Raw genomic sequence first — 14,155 nt, 5'->3', positions numbered from 1 at the left:
ATTAAGGAAATTTTAGGAGTTGGACATGAGATAGTTTTCATGGGTGGATGGTTGAAGGGTTTTTTGTTTTTAAGGATCGTTGAAAGTAAAATATTGAAAGTTGAAGGTGGGAGCAAACGCATGAAGGCAGAGAGACAATAGTCATACCATTTATCACTGGACCCTGGAAGGAAAGTTGGGTGGTCACAAATTAACTGAGAATAAGATCCCTGTTTGCTCAACTCCCCACCCAATATATCTATCACTTTCAACATCTGTCCTCTGGTTACCAACCCTTCTGTCACTGGAAGGTTTTCCCCTGTATTCATGATTATTGAACATCTCTATCAAATTTCCTCTGATCTCTTTCTGCCTCAGCTTCACTCTCATCAATAGTTTTCAGTTGTCATAACAGCTGTTTGTACTTTGTCACCTTCAAAGACTTGTGTAGGTATTCTGCCTAGTGTTCCCAAGAATCCCCTGTGGAATTTTACTGTATGGTTCATATTCTTTTTCCTTCTTTTTCCTACTACAACGGAACTCTTCACACTTCCCAACCTTAACTTTACACTGCTTCATCAGGCTGAATATGTTAGACCAGTCTATTACTTTTCTCCTCACTTCTAGGCTTTCTTTAAACTCCAAAATTATTCTTTGTACAACACTAGGTTGGTGGTAAATATTTTTAAAAAAAACAATTTAGGGAACATTTCTATATGTTTGATTCTCACTCTAAAAAGTAAGTCATCTCTACTCTATGCTTTTTGTTCCTTCACTAATTTCGTATGCATCCTGCCAACATCCCTAATCTAATGGCTGCAGTTGCTAATGTCTATTTTGAAGTACTTATCAAAAACCTTCTAAAATACCAAAGTCTCAAAACTTGTTTGCATACAAGACCTAACACACACTGAATTTCTTGGTGCCTGTGGTTCAACTCCTAAACCTCTATTCCATTGTAAAGTTTCCCCGGTGGCTGTCAATGGAAGAGCAACATACAAAATTCAGCCGCAGTGAGCTCTTCAACTTGAATGGTCTGATAAACAACTCGTTCATGTGTACTCTCAGAGTCACCAAGCTTTTCTTGCTGTTTGCCCTAAAGCCATGCTATTTAGCGGGTCAGCCCTCCATCTGCACTCTTAATCATCTCCAAGTTCTATAGTCCCCTGCGACCACAGGCACACACATGTGCCTGCCTGACTGACTTGCCTTTAGATGTCAAGGTCACCGTCACTCGCATTTCTCTCACTAGGGGATTGTTTCACGCTGCTGCTAACTCAAACACATCTCAGTTTGCTCATCACAACTGGAAAGGAAGTCCACACAACTGCTAACTTGGAGTGAAACAGAAACCTAACCATCTCCTTCTTCAGCCCACTGGAACAGGCAGAGCGAGAGTTTGCCTGCAGTCAGAATCAGAATCAAGTTTATTATTGCTGATTTACACAATGTGTATTAAAACTTGTTGCTTATCGATCCCAGTACAGTGCAAAACATAAAAATGATTATAAATTACAAAATAAATAGTGCAATGAAAAGGAATTAACCTAGCAGTTCATGGGCCATTCAGAAATATGATAGTGGAGGGGAAGAAACTGTTTCTAAATCAGGCTCCTATACCTCCACCTTGATGGTAGTAACGAGAAGGGGGAACTTCCCCAATGTGCAGCCAGTCATAAACAACACTCGTATCTTTATCAACTTCCATGGTAATCTCATCTAGGAGCACTTAGCTGCAGACTTAGAAGACCTCTTTGACTCCCAAAGTCAAAGTCAAGTTTGTTGTCATACATTGAAGTAATAATACCTAATGTATTGGGCCCAAGATAAATCCTCTAAGATATTGATACCCAGGAACTTAGAGCTTCTCACCCTTTCCACTGCTCACCCATCAATGAGGGCTGGTGCATAATCTCTCAAATTCCCCTTCCTGAAGCCCATAATCAATTCGTTGGTCTTGTCAATATTGAGTGTGAGGTGGTTGTAGTGATGCCACTCAAACCAGCTGATCTATCTCACTCCCGTGCACCATTTCATTGCCATCAGCGACACCAACAACAGTGGTGTCATCTGCAAAGTTATAGATGGCATTTGAGCTATGCTTAGCTACGTAGTCATGAGTGTAGAGAGAGTCAAGCAGTGGGCTAAAAACATGTCCTCGAGCTGCACCTGTGTTGATTATCAGCAGGGAGAGATGAAATTACCAAACGTACTGACTGTGGTCTCCTGATGAGAAAGTTAAGGACCTAAAAGGTTGACAGGTCATTTCCCTCCATCAATGCTGCCTGACCTACTGAGTTCCTCCAATCTTTGTATGTTACTGCAATGTCAGCCTAGTATATATGGTATCACCTTGGAGTGGGACTTGAATCCACAATCTTGCAGCTCAGACAGAAGTTCTAATTACACCGAATAATCTTCCAGTATCTATTTCGCATCAGCATGCATTTTTATGTGCTCTTCTACAGTAATTGGTAGCAGGGGGAATGTTCATTGCAAACATAGACTCAGTGCTGTTATTGATGGTTGACCTGCCAACATAAAGATGTTTCATAGTTCATAAAATTAAGTTTTAAAATAGTTTACTGATATATTCTGTGTTCAAAAGGAAGACAAGTGCTGAGATTTGTAATTAGAAAACATAAGCATTCATATTTTTCCCCAGACGTCTAGTCCAATGATTCAATTATAGGTGATCTGTGCAAAAAAAAATGCAAGCAGTTTTCTGCTATGCTTGCATGTTTTATTGGTTCCTAGCTGTGCAGCACGGTACCTCTTAGCCAATGAATTTGGAGTTGTGTTCAAAAAATAGAGTAATGTGATCAGTGAAAGCTTTAGAGAGGGTGCAGGGGAATTTTATCAAGATGAATATAGAATATGTTTTATAAGGAAAGGTGGAGCAGGCTAGGGTTTTTTATCTTTGGAGTGAAGGAGGAATGGTGGCGACTTGATAGTGGTGTATAAGATTATAAGAGCGAAAGATAGAGTAGGCAGCCAGTGCCTTTTTCTCAACGCAGCAATGGCTAATTCCAGAGAACACCCTTTTAAGGTGAGTAGAGGAAGGTTTAGGGAAGATGTCAGAGGTAGGTTTTTTTACGGAGAGTGGTAAATGTCCGGAAGGCACTGCCAGTGGCAGCGTTAGGGCTGATACATTAGGGGTATATATGAGAGTACTGAATAGACACATGAATGGTAAAAACTGGAGGGTCATGGGCTGTGTAGGGGGAAAAGGTTAGATTAATTGTCGAGGATGTTAAAAGGTCAGCACACATCATTTGCTGAAGGGCCAGTACTGTGATTTACTGTTCTATGTTATAAAGTGTCTGAAATTTTAAAGATCTTCTGTATAGATACTGTATCTGTGTTTCATGCTTATCACTTTTACATTACATCACAAGCAAAAACACTCAAATTTCGAGTAAAGTACGTTAGTGATTCAGTTGTTAAATCATGAGAGTCGCAGTCATGAAAAAATAATAAAAGGAGTTCACAGTAAATCTAGAAATGTTTGAAAGGCTTCCTAATCACTGCTAATAGAAATTGAGTCACATTCATCACCCAGTGGCTTCAGATGACTGTTCTTATGTTTGATATTCTTTAGTTGTGCTTTCACAGAAGCTGAAAGATTGACACCTATATTATCCATTCATTCTTCTGGGATTTGCTTATTTGGGGCTTTTTCTTTTCTGAACCCAGGATCATATTTGTCTGAGTTGAGTGCTGAACTATGTTGAAAATGTAACCATAAATCTAACTCTCTCTGATTTTCCCTCCCCCTGCTCTCTTTCACTCATCTTCTCTGCCACTGTTTCCCACCTGTACTAATTTTATTTTACTCTCTCGCCATCCCTCCCTGCGCTCCCCTCTCCCTGTCTCTGCATCTCTCTTCCTCTCTCTCCCTTCCTCTCTCCTCCCCCCCATCCATCTCTAAAACATTCACTATTTCCCTCACTAACCCTTCTCTTTTAATTTTGCTGTGAAACTATTTTTTGTATTTTGAATTGAATGCCATCAGTCTGTTAATGATCAGAAGGAATTCTATCCCTCTTCCTCTCCAAGACTACTTTTAGAAATCAAATTGTTTACAACTATACTTAGCCCTGAATTTCTAATTGAAACACTCAGACTTTCGGAACAAAATCGTAATTATTTAATCAGAACTTTGGTTTGGAAGGCTAACCAGCTCCAACAATGAAGAGGAACTATTGATCCAAGGTATTTTCAGTATCACTTGCAAATCAGTCCTGCCAGAGTGCTTAAATTCATTGCCACTGCAAATGGTACGGCCCTCACTGTTTTTCAAATTTTTTTTTACCCTTTTCTAAAAGGGAAAATTATGGTGAACTTCTCTCAGTTGTATTTTATGGGTTTCAACAAGAATGATAGCTACATATGATGCTCATAATTTTCCATGGGACCAGCCCCCAGCCTTAGTCTAACTAATGGAATAGACAAGGCACAGAGCAGGGTAGCATCTCTCAAAAGCAAAGCCCTCAGATATTTTATGATTTTGTGGCAGCTAAGCAGAACAAGCGGTGAGCTAGTAGCCTACACAGTACCCAGGACATCTTCAGGGAGCAGTGTCTCAGGAAAGCAGCGTCCATTATTAAGGACCTCTAACACCCAGGACATGTCCTTTTCTCACTGCTACCATCAGGTAGGAGGTACAGAAGCCTGAAGGCACACACTCAGCAATTCAGGAACAGCTTCTTCCCCTCTGCCATCCAATTCCTAAGTGGACATTGAACCCTTGGACACTACCTCACTTTTTTTTAAATATACAGCATTTCTGTTTTTTGCACTTTTTAAAATCTATTCAATATACGTATACTGTAATTGATTTACTTGTTTATTTATTATTATTATCTTTATTTTATTTTTTTCTCTCTTCTAGATATGTATTGCATTGAACTGCTGCTGCTAAGTTAATAAATTTCACGTCACATGCTGGTGATAATAAATCTGATTCTGATCCTGAAGTTAGAAGTTGAGGATTTGAAGAAGAGAATAGGTCAATCATTCTTTTATGTTCAGGAAATGTAATCACAAAGAAAAATCAGCAGAACTTGCAATATTTTGATTCTGATTTTTAAAATTATGAAGGATTTAGATGGAGAAGGTAGAAATATTGCTACTAGTGATCTGTTTCCATGAATGAATAATGAGGTATATTCAGAGCACCGTTCACATACAGGAGATTTTACACAGCAAGCAGAGAAACTATTCTACACAAATGTATGTGACACTGTGAAGTGTCTACTAAAAATAATTATGGTCACATAAGTTAGTTAGAAAGTGTAAGCACAGGAGATTTAAGAGAAAGTTTTGCAGCATTTGGGAAAAGACCAGAGTGTAATGGAAAGGATGGTAAGGTGAAAGAACCATGGTGTACAAAGGATGTAGAAAAGCTAGTTAAGATGACAAGAAAAGCTTACGAAAGGTTCAATAAACTAGGTACTGTTAGAGCTCTAGAAAATTACAAGGGTGCCAGAAAGGAATTCAAGAATGAAATTAAGAAAGGAAGCCATGAAAAGGCCTTGACGAGCAGGATTAAGGAAAACCCCAAGGCATTCTACAAGTATGTGAAGAGCAAGAGAATGAACCATGTGGGAATAGGACCAATCAAGAGCAATAGTGGAAACATGTGCATAGAGACGGAGGAAGTAGCAGAGGTACTTAATGAATACTTTGCTTCAGTATTTACCAGTGAAAAGGACCTTGGCAATTGTGGGAATGACTTACAGCAGACTGAAACGCTTGAGTATATAGACATTAAGAAAGAGGATGTGTTGGAGCTTTTGAAAGGTATTAAGTTAGATAAGTTGTTGGGACCGGATGAGATATATCCCAGGCTACTGTGGGAAGCGAGGGAGGAGGTTGCTGAGCCCCTGGCGATGATCTTTACATCATCAATAGGGATGGGAGTTGTATGACATGTATAGGAAGCAGGGAGTAAGTAAGGTGCTTGAGGAGTATAAGAAGTGCAAGAAAATACTTAAGAAAGAAATCAGGAGGGATAAAAGAAGACATGAGGTTGCCTTGGCAGTCAAAGTGAAGGATAATCCAAAGAGCTTTTACAGGTATATTAAGAGCAAAAGGATTGTAAGGGATAAAATTGGTCCTCCTGAAGATCAGAGTGGTCGGCTATGTGCGGAACCAAAGGAAATGGGGGAGATCTTAAATAGGTTTTTTGCATCTGTATTTACTAAGGAATCTGGCATGAAGTCTATGGAATTAAGGGAAACAAGTAGTGAGATCATGGAAACTGTACAGATCGAAAAGGAGGAGGTCCTTGCTGTCTTGAGGAAAATTAAAGTGGATAAATCCTCGGGACCTGACAGGGTGTTCCCTCGGACCTTGAGGGAGACTAGTGCTGAAATTGCAGGGGCCCTGGCAGAAATATTTAAAATGTCGCTGTCTACAGGTGAGGTGCCGGAGGATTGGAGAGTGGCTCATGTTGTTCCGTTGTTTAAAAAAGGATCAAAAAGTAATCCAGGAAATTATAGGCCAGTAAGTTTAACGTCGGTAGTGGGTAAGTTATTGGAGGGAGTACTAAGAGACAGAATCTACAAGCATTTGGATAGACAGGGACTTATTAGGGAGAGTCAACATGGCTTTGTGTGTGGTGGGTCATGTTTGACCAATCTATTGGAGTTTTTCGAGGAGGTTACAGGAAAGTGGATGAAGGGAAGGCAGTGGATATTGTCTACATGGACTTCAGTAAGGCCTTTGACAAGGTCCCGCATGGGAGGTTAGTTAGGAAAATTCAATCGCTAGGTATACATGGAGAGGTGGTAAATTGGATTAGACATTTGCTCAATGGAAGAAGCCAAAGAGTCGTAGTAGAGAATTGCTTCTCTGAGTGGAGGCCTGTGACTAGTGGTGTGCCACAGGGATCAGTGCTGGGTCCATTGTTATTTGTCATCTATATCAATGATCTGGATGATAATGTGGTAAATTGGATCAGCAAATTTGCTGATGATACAAAGATTGGAGGTGTAGTAGACAGTGAGGAAGGTTTTCAGAGCCTGCAGAGGGATTTGGACCAGCTGGGAAAATGGGCTGAAAAATGGCAGATGGAGTTTAATACAGACAAGTTTTGTGGTATTGCACGTTGGAAGGACAAACCAACGTAGAACATGCAGGGTTAATGGTAAGGCACTGAGGAGTGCAGTGGAACAGAGGGATCTGGGAATACAGATACAAAATTCCCTAAAAGTGGCATCACAGGTAGATAGTGTCGTAAAGAGAACTTTTGGTACATTGGCCTTTATTAATCAAAGTATTGAGTATAAGAGCTGGGATGTTATGATGAGGTTGTATAAGGCATTGGTGAGGCCGAATCTGGAGTATTGTGTTCAGTTTTGGTCACCAAGTTACAGGAAGGATATAAATAAGGTTGAAAGAGTGCAGACAACAGGAATTCTGCAGATGCTGGAAATTCAAGCAACACACATCAAAGTTGCTGATGAACGCAGCAGGCCAGGCAGCATCTGTAGGAAGAGGTGCAGTCGACGTTTCAGGCCGAGACCCTTCGTCAGGACTAACTGAAGGAAGAGTGAGTAAGGGATTTGAAAGTTGGAGGGGGAGGGGGAGATCCAAAATGATAGGAGAAGACAGGAGGGGGAGGGATAGAACCAAGAGCTGGACAGGCGATAGGCAAAAGGGGATGCAAGAGGATCATGGGACTGGAGGTCCGGGAAGAAAGACAAGGGGGGGGGGGGTCCTGTCCAGCTCTTGGCTCTATCCCTCCCCCTCCTGTCTTCTCCTATCATTTTGGATCTCCCCCTCCCCCTCCAACTTCCAAATGCCTTACTCACTCTTCCTTCAGTTAGTCCTGACGAAGGGTCTCGGCCTGAAACGTCGACTGCACCTCTTCCTACAGATGCTGCCTGGCCTGCTGCGTTCACCAGCAACTTTGATGTGTGTTGCTTGAAAGAGTGCAGAGAAGGTTTACAAGGATGTTGCCGAGACTTGAGAAACTCAGTTACAGAGAAAGGTTGAATAGGTTAGGACTTTATTCCTTGGAGCTTAGAAGAATGAGGGGAGATTTGATAGAGGTGTATAAAATTATGATGAGTATAGATAGAGTGAATGCAAGCAGGCTTTTTCCACTGAGGCAAGGGGAGAAAAAAACCAGAGGACATGGGTTAAGGGTGAGGGGGGAAAAGTTTAAAGGGAACATTAGGGGGGCTTCTTCACACAGAGAGTGGTGGGAGTATGGAATGAGCTGCCAGACGAGGTGGTAAATGCGGGTTCTTTTTTAACATTTAAGAATAAATTGGACAGATACATGGATGGGAGGTGTATGGAGGGATATGGTCCGTGTGCAGGTCAGTGGGACTAGGCAGAAAATGGTTCGGCACAGCCAAGAAAGGCCAAAAGGCCTGTTTCTGTGCTGTAGTTTTCTATGGTTTCTATGGGAGAGGTACCAGAAGATTGGAAGGTTGCAAATGCTGTTCCCTTGTTCAAGAAAGGGAGTAGAGATAACCCAGGAAATTATAGGCCAGTGAGTCTTACTTCAGTGGTGGGCAAGTTGTTGGAGAAGATCCTGAGAGGCAAGATTTGTGAGCATTTGTTAAGACTCTTGGCAGTGTGGAGGATCAGTGAGATCTTGGGGTCCATGTCCATAAGATACTCAAAGCTGCTGCGCAGGTTGACACTGTTGTTAAGAAGGCATATGGTGTGATGACCTTCATCAACCATGGGATTGAGTTCAAGAGCCGTGAGGTAATGTTACAGCTATATAAGACATTGGTCAGACCCCACTTGGAGTACTGTGTTCATTGCTGGTCACCTCACTACAAGAAGGATGTGGATACTGTAGAGAGAGTGCAAAGGGGATTTACAAGGATGTTGCCTGGATTAGGGAAAATACCTTATGAGAATAGGTTGAGTGAACTTGGTCTTTTCTCCTTGGAGTGACGGAGGTTGAGAGGCGACCTGATAGAGTTGTAGAAGATGATGAGAGGCATTGACCGTGTGGATAGCCAGAGGGTTTTTCCCAGGGCTGAAATGGCTAACATGAGGGGGCATAGTTTTAAGGTTCTTGGAATTAGGTACAACAGAGATCTCAGAAGTACGTTTTGCACACAGAGAGTGGTAGGTGCATGGAATGCATTGCAATGCAATAGGGTCTTTGAAAAAACTCTTAGATAGGTACATGGAACTTAGAAAAATAGAGGGCTATGCGGTAGGGAAATTCTAGGCAGATCCTAGAGTAGGTTACATGGTTAACACAACTTTGTGGGCTGAAGAGCCTGTATCGTGCTGTAGATTTATATGTTCTATGTTCAAACTGGACCCAGTCATTTTGTAAGCATGTATGGGAATGATGAACTCAAGGGCCTTCATCCGTAATGTATTCCACCCTACATACTGACACCCCATTTCTTCTGTTTTGATGTGGTTAGTCATATATAAGAAACATCTTCACATTTTTGTAGAACATTTTCACACCAGCGATAAGAATTCGCATGAATATATGTTATATATGCAGTACAAAGCAGATCGGCATTTTCTCAATAAAAATTGAGTTCACCACTTTATATGGCTGTCATGTTTAAATTGGTGGACACACTGCCCAGTATTAACATTTGAGTAGTTTGGATTTTGCAAGATCTAAGTTGGAGGAGAGTGCACTAACTCATAACTCCATTATGTGCCAGCAACTTTGTAGTTATCTGGTTTAACAGCAGTAGGGACTAGAGCAGATTTCACCATCATTTCTTTGACGCTGCTTCCAGGAGTTTTGTCAAAGGTTTGCAGATCCTTATAGTGAGGAATGGGAGATATGATTGATAAGCTTTATATGTCACATGTACATCGAGACATACAGTGAAATGCATCATTTGTGTCGTGTCAAACCAGCAAAGATTTTGCTAGGCATCCTACAAGTATCCCTGCTTTTCTGGCACCAACTTAGCATGCCCTCAACTCGCTAACCTTAACTGTATGTTTTGGAATGTGGGAGGAAACTGGAGCACCAGAGGAAATCCATGCCGTCATGGGGGTAACATACAAACTCCTTACAGACAGTGGCAGGAGTTGAACCCTGATCTTACAGCTGGCTGCTATAATACATTGCACTAGTCGCTGTGCTACCATGCCGTGAGTGAGTGCATTAACTACAGCTTGCTTGAGCCTAGCTGGCTCACGTTCTGTGAGGGGTTACAATTTTTCAGATGGTAAGCATATTTACTTCCATCATGCCTGTGCTAAAAATATATTTCTGAAACAGCTGTGGTATCTTGTGTTATTCACATGTCGCATATGGTAACCCTAACCTCCCCCTTCCCCAACACCCAACATCCCATTTAGCTCATGTCAATGAGAGTACAGAAGTGTAAGTTATAAATGAGGCCTAAGCTCATTCATTAATTGAACATATGTTTTAGATTGATGGGAGAGAGTAAATAGACCAACACATTCAGATCTCTACTTCTGACACTCAGTTATTTTCAACTCTGGTCTTCGTAGAAACTCAATGAAGAATGATGAAGAATATCTATATTCTGTACACCTGGACTTATTTTGCATTATTCAGAGGATTAAGTGGTGCTACATGAACACCCCCAGTATGTTCAGTCCAGCCAGCTGCATCTCTACAGGTTGTGAAGTCTGCTTTAATCATAAGAAACAAGGTCATCCCTACTGGACAGCAATGTCATTTGTATTTTGTGTTTCATTATTGTAACTCTATTCTTTTTTTCTGACACTGGGTGGAAGGAAGGGGAGGCTGTTTTCTACTCAAGGTTATTGTACCCTCATCTAACAAACCAACTATTCTTTGTGTGGCAGAGGCTGCTCTGAACTATATAGGATACCGATGGTTGAATACAAAGTGGACAATGAAGGCACACCTTGCGAGTTCAAGACCCCCTTCAGAAGAAACACCACATGGCATCGAGTAGCCACACCTGCAGGGCAACCAGTCTCCAGGTCCTCCCCCATACAAGGAGCAGCTGACAGACTCCAATCTCAGCAAATGTTGCAGCAGATCCACACAGCTATCCCTCGCAGTACTTCCTTTGACAGAAAGCTGCCAGATGGAATGAGGTAGTGTTCTTCTTAATTTTTATTGTACTGCTGGAATTTTGCCTCTCTAGTACCACAGACGACACGAAGGGCTGCAAATAAAGCTCACTTGCTAATTGCATGCAACACTGAATGGTGCACAAAGCTTTGAGGGTGAATTTAATACAGAAACCCCACTACCCTAGCAACCAAAATGAGTGTGGTCTGAAGGAGAGACAGCTGTGAATTGTCTAACGGCAGACTAACTTTAGGGGGGAAGCAAAGGTAAATCTTGACAGCAGTTGCACTGATGATTTACTTAGCTATTTGTATTCCATTGAAGAATTTCAAGTGTTCTCAGATGTTTTCTGTATTCATTTATGAATGTGCTTGTAAGTGAACTTGCAAGGGTAAATATTTATCTCAGTAGAATGATGTTCATATCTCTCTAAGGCCCCTGTTTGTCAGAAGAGACAAATATATTTAAAAAATACCAGCTCCAATCCAGATGTACTAACTGTAGTTTGGGCCAAGGGAGAGAGAGAATACAAACTTTGCCGCAACCCCTTAATTTTCCATCTTACACACTTGTTTGCAGAGTCAGATGTAACTGTTAGAAGGCAAGGTAGAGGATGTCTCTTTCCTTTGGAATCAACATTGCTTTTGACCACTGGTACTGGAGGGAAATATTTGTGTGAGAACAGTTCCCACTTATTACAAGCAGCATTCAGAATTACTGTCATTAGAATTTGGGACACTGCTGAAGGCCGAAAATAAAGAACTTGCATTTATGTAGTGTCCCATTGCTTTTCAAAGTTCAAAGTAAATTTATTATCAAAATGTGTACATCTCATCATATACTGCTCTGAGGTTCATTTTCTTGCAAGCATTCACAGTAGAACAAAGAAATACAGTAGAACCAATGAAAAAACACACAAAGACTGGCAATCAACCGATGTGGAAAAGAAGACAATCTGTGCAAATAGATGGGTGGATGGATAAATAAACAAACAAACAGACAGGCAAACAATGCTGAGAACATGAGTTTTAAAGTCCTTGAAAGTGAGTCTATAGGTTGCGTGAGTGAAGTTATCCCTTCTGGTTCAGGAGCTTGATGAAAACGAGCAGCCATTTGGTACACAAAAAAATCTCATAATCAGCTGGGCAGTATGGAGGGCCAGCCTTTTGGGGGATGTGAATAAAAGCTATGTATTGTTCGATCCCAATAACAAATTTACAATGAAATGTCTGCTGTCGAATGTAAACAAAAACTCTCCCCAAGATGATTCATAAATGGATATTATGGATGTTGACTCTGCCAGGAAAGAGAAATTCAAATTGAGCAGTGTCTACTGAGGAGGAATTAAAATTGGTTTATTATTGTTGCATGTTCCAAGGTACAGAATGCTTGTCTTGCATTCTGTTCATGCAGCTTAATTCATTCACAGGCATTGAGGTAGCACGAGGTAAAGCAATAACAGAATGCAGGATAGTGTTACAGCTACAGAGGAAGGCGTATCAGCCTGGTGCTGAATTTGTTAAAGTTTGTTAATATATTGGTTTTGGTTTATTATTGTCACATTTACTAAGGTACGCTGAAAAGTTTGTCTTGCATACTTTTCATACAGATCAAATCATTACACAGTGTATTGAGCTAGAATAAAGAAAGACAATAAAAAATGCAGAACAAAGTGTAAGAGCTACAAGAGAAGTGCAATGCAGGTAGGCAAAGTGTGAGATCATAATGAAACAGACTGTCAAGAGTCTTACTGTTCGAAGGAACCATTCAGTGGCTTTATAACAGTGGAGCAGAAGCTGTCCTTGAGCCTGGTCCTACCATTTTTCAGGCATTTGTATTTCCATCTGATGGGAGAGGGGAAAAGAGAGAATGTCCGGGGTGGGTGGGATCTTTAATTAAGTTGCTTTACTTAGGGAGCAAGAAGTCCAATGTACATTACGTCTTTGGGTAGCTATCCAATTATTTTTCCCTCTCTTCTCACTAGCTTCTTGACTGGGGTAGCATAACCAAACTTTCTGGCACTTATCTATGTTCACGCCAATTCTCAACAGGATCTGCACAGAGTGCGAGCGTTGAAACTTCGCAGGCTGCATTTTTAGCCTGTGAAACTCATGCCGGCCCTGTTGTTGCTTCATATTCCCTCCAGTTTAAATGCAAGGTAATCTGCGCTGATACTGTGATGCAGTGTGCGGGAAGCAGTGAGAATTCGCTGTTTTGCCCTCTAGTCCCACTGCAGTCCTCCTGCCTTTGAGCAGCCTTTAGCAACTATTTCACAAGGGGCATTGCTTGCTTAATTAACTTTAAAAAGTGCATACACTGCAATGTGTGAGTCTTTTGAAATAAATGTAAAGAAGAAACCCATTAACATTCCTTTATTTATTCAATCCTTATACTAATAAAATTGGATCACGTTGACATAAACCCAGAATAATCTTGTCATCAAATGAATAGGATGCAGAAATCAAAATGGAGATCTTAAATTGCAATTTAAATTGATGACTTTTATTGATTGAGCTAGCTTGTAAAGCAATGCAGTTAATTTCTGATTGATTTCTTTTCATTCTGTCCTGTTTGCTCTGCACCACTTCCCCTACCTAACCAGCCTTTGAGCTATTCGTGTTAATTATTCCCTTTGGACTGTTAGAGATGTGAACCCTGTGGACAGCAGTGATGCTTGCAGAGATGGAGAATGCAATTAAAAACTGTTCAGCCTGCTTTCCCTACCCCACCCCCAAAAAAAAATAAAGTGGGCATCTGCAGTTGGATATAACACTTACTTCCTGGTGTGAAATTCTTAATCTTGTTTTTAGATAAGAAATAAACTGTCTGAAAACAAAATTATAAACTCGAGATTGTGCAGATGCTGGAAATCCAGAGAAACACATACAAGATGCTGCTGTAGCTCAGCAGGTCAGGCAGCTTCTATGGAAAGAAATAACCAATCAATGTTTCGAGCTGAGACCCTTCATTGGGACTGCGTTTAGCCAGCATTTTGTATGTGTTACTCTAATAAAATTATAATCTCTCACACATAACTCATAAGAAGTTAAATGCAAAGGATTAAAATTCTCTTGTCAAAACAAGCTGTGTCATATTTCCAAAATATGGTTGAGTACCTTATTTTGGGAATCTACTGCCTAC

At 40.9% G+C, this 14,155-nt stretch overlaps 1 protein-coding gene across 2 annotated transcripts in view; it reads left to right on the top strand.

The window, feature by feature from the left end:
- Window positions 1–14,155, top strand: part of sipa1l2 (signal induced proliferation associated 1 like 2) — a 500,895-nt gene that overhangs the window by 367,202 nt on the left and 119,538 nt on the right. For both annotated transcript variants that reach the window (XM_072251068.1, XM_072251067.1), the window contains exon 11: window positions 10,780–11,037. In XM_072251068.1, the coding sequence (XP_072107169.1) occupies window positions 10,780–11,037 (258 nt within the window). The remainder of the gene's footprint in view (window positions 1–10,779; window positions 11,038–14,155) is intronic.

This window comes from Mobula birostris, chromosome 2, assembly GCF_030028105.1.
Source record: "Mobula birostris isolate sMobBir1 chromosome 2, sMobBir1.hap1, whole genome shotgun sequence".
In the NCBI taxonomy this organism is placed as follows: Eukaryota; Metazoa; Chordata; class Chondrichthyes; order Myliobatiformes; family Myliobatidae; genus Mobula; species Mobula birostris.
Note: the sequence above shows the minus strand (reverse complement) of the source record. Positions and strands in the feature narration are given on the sequence as shown.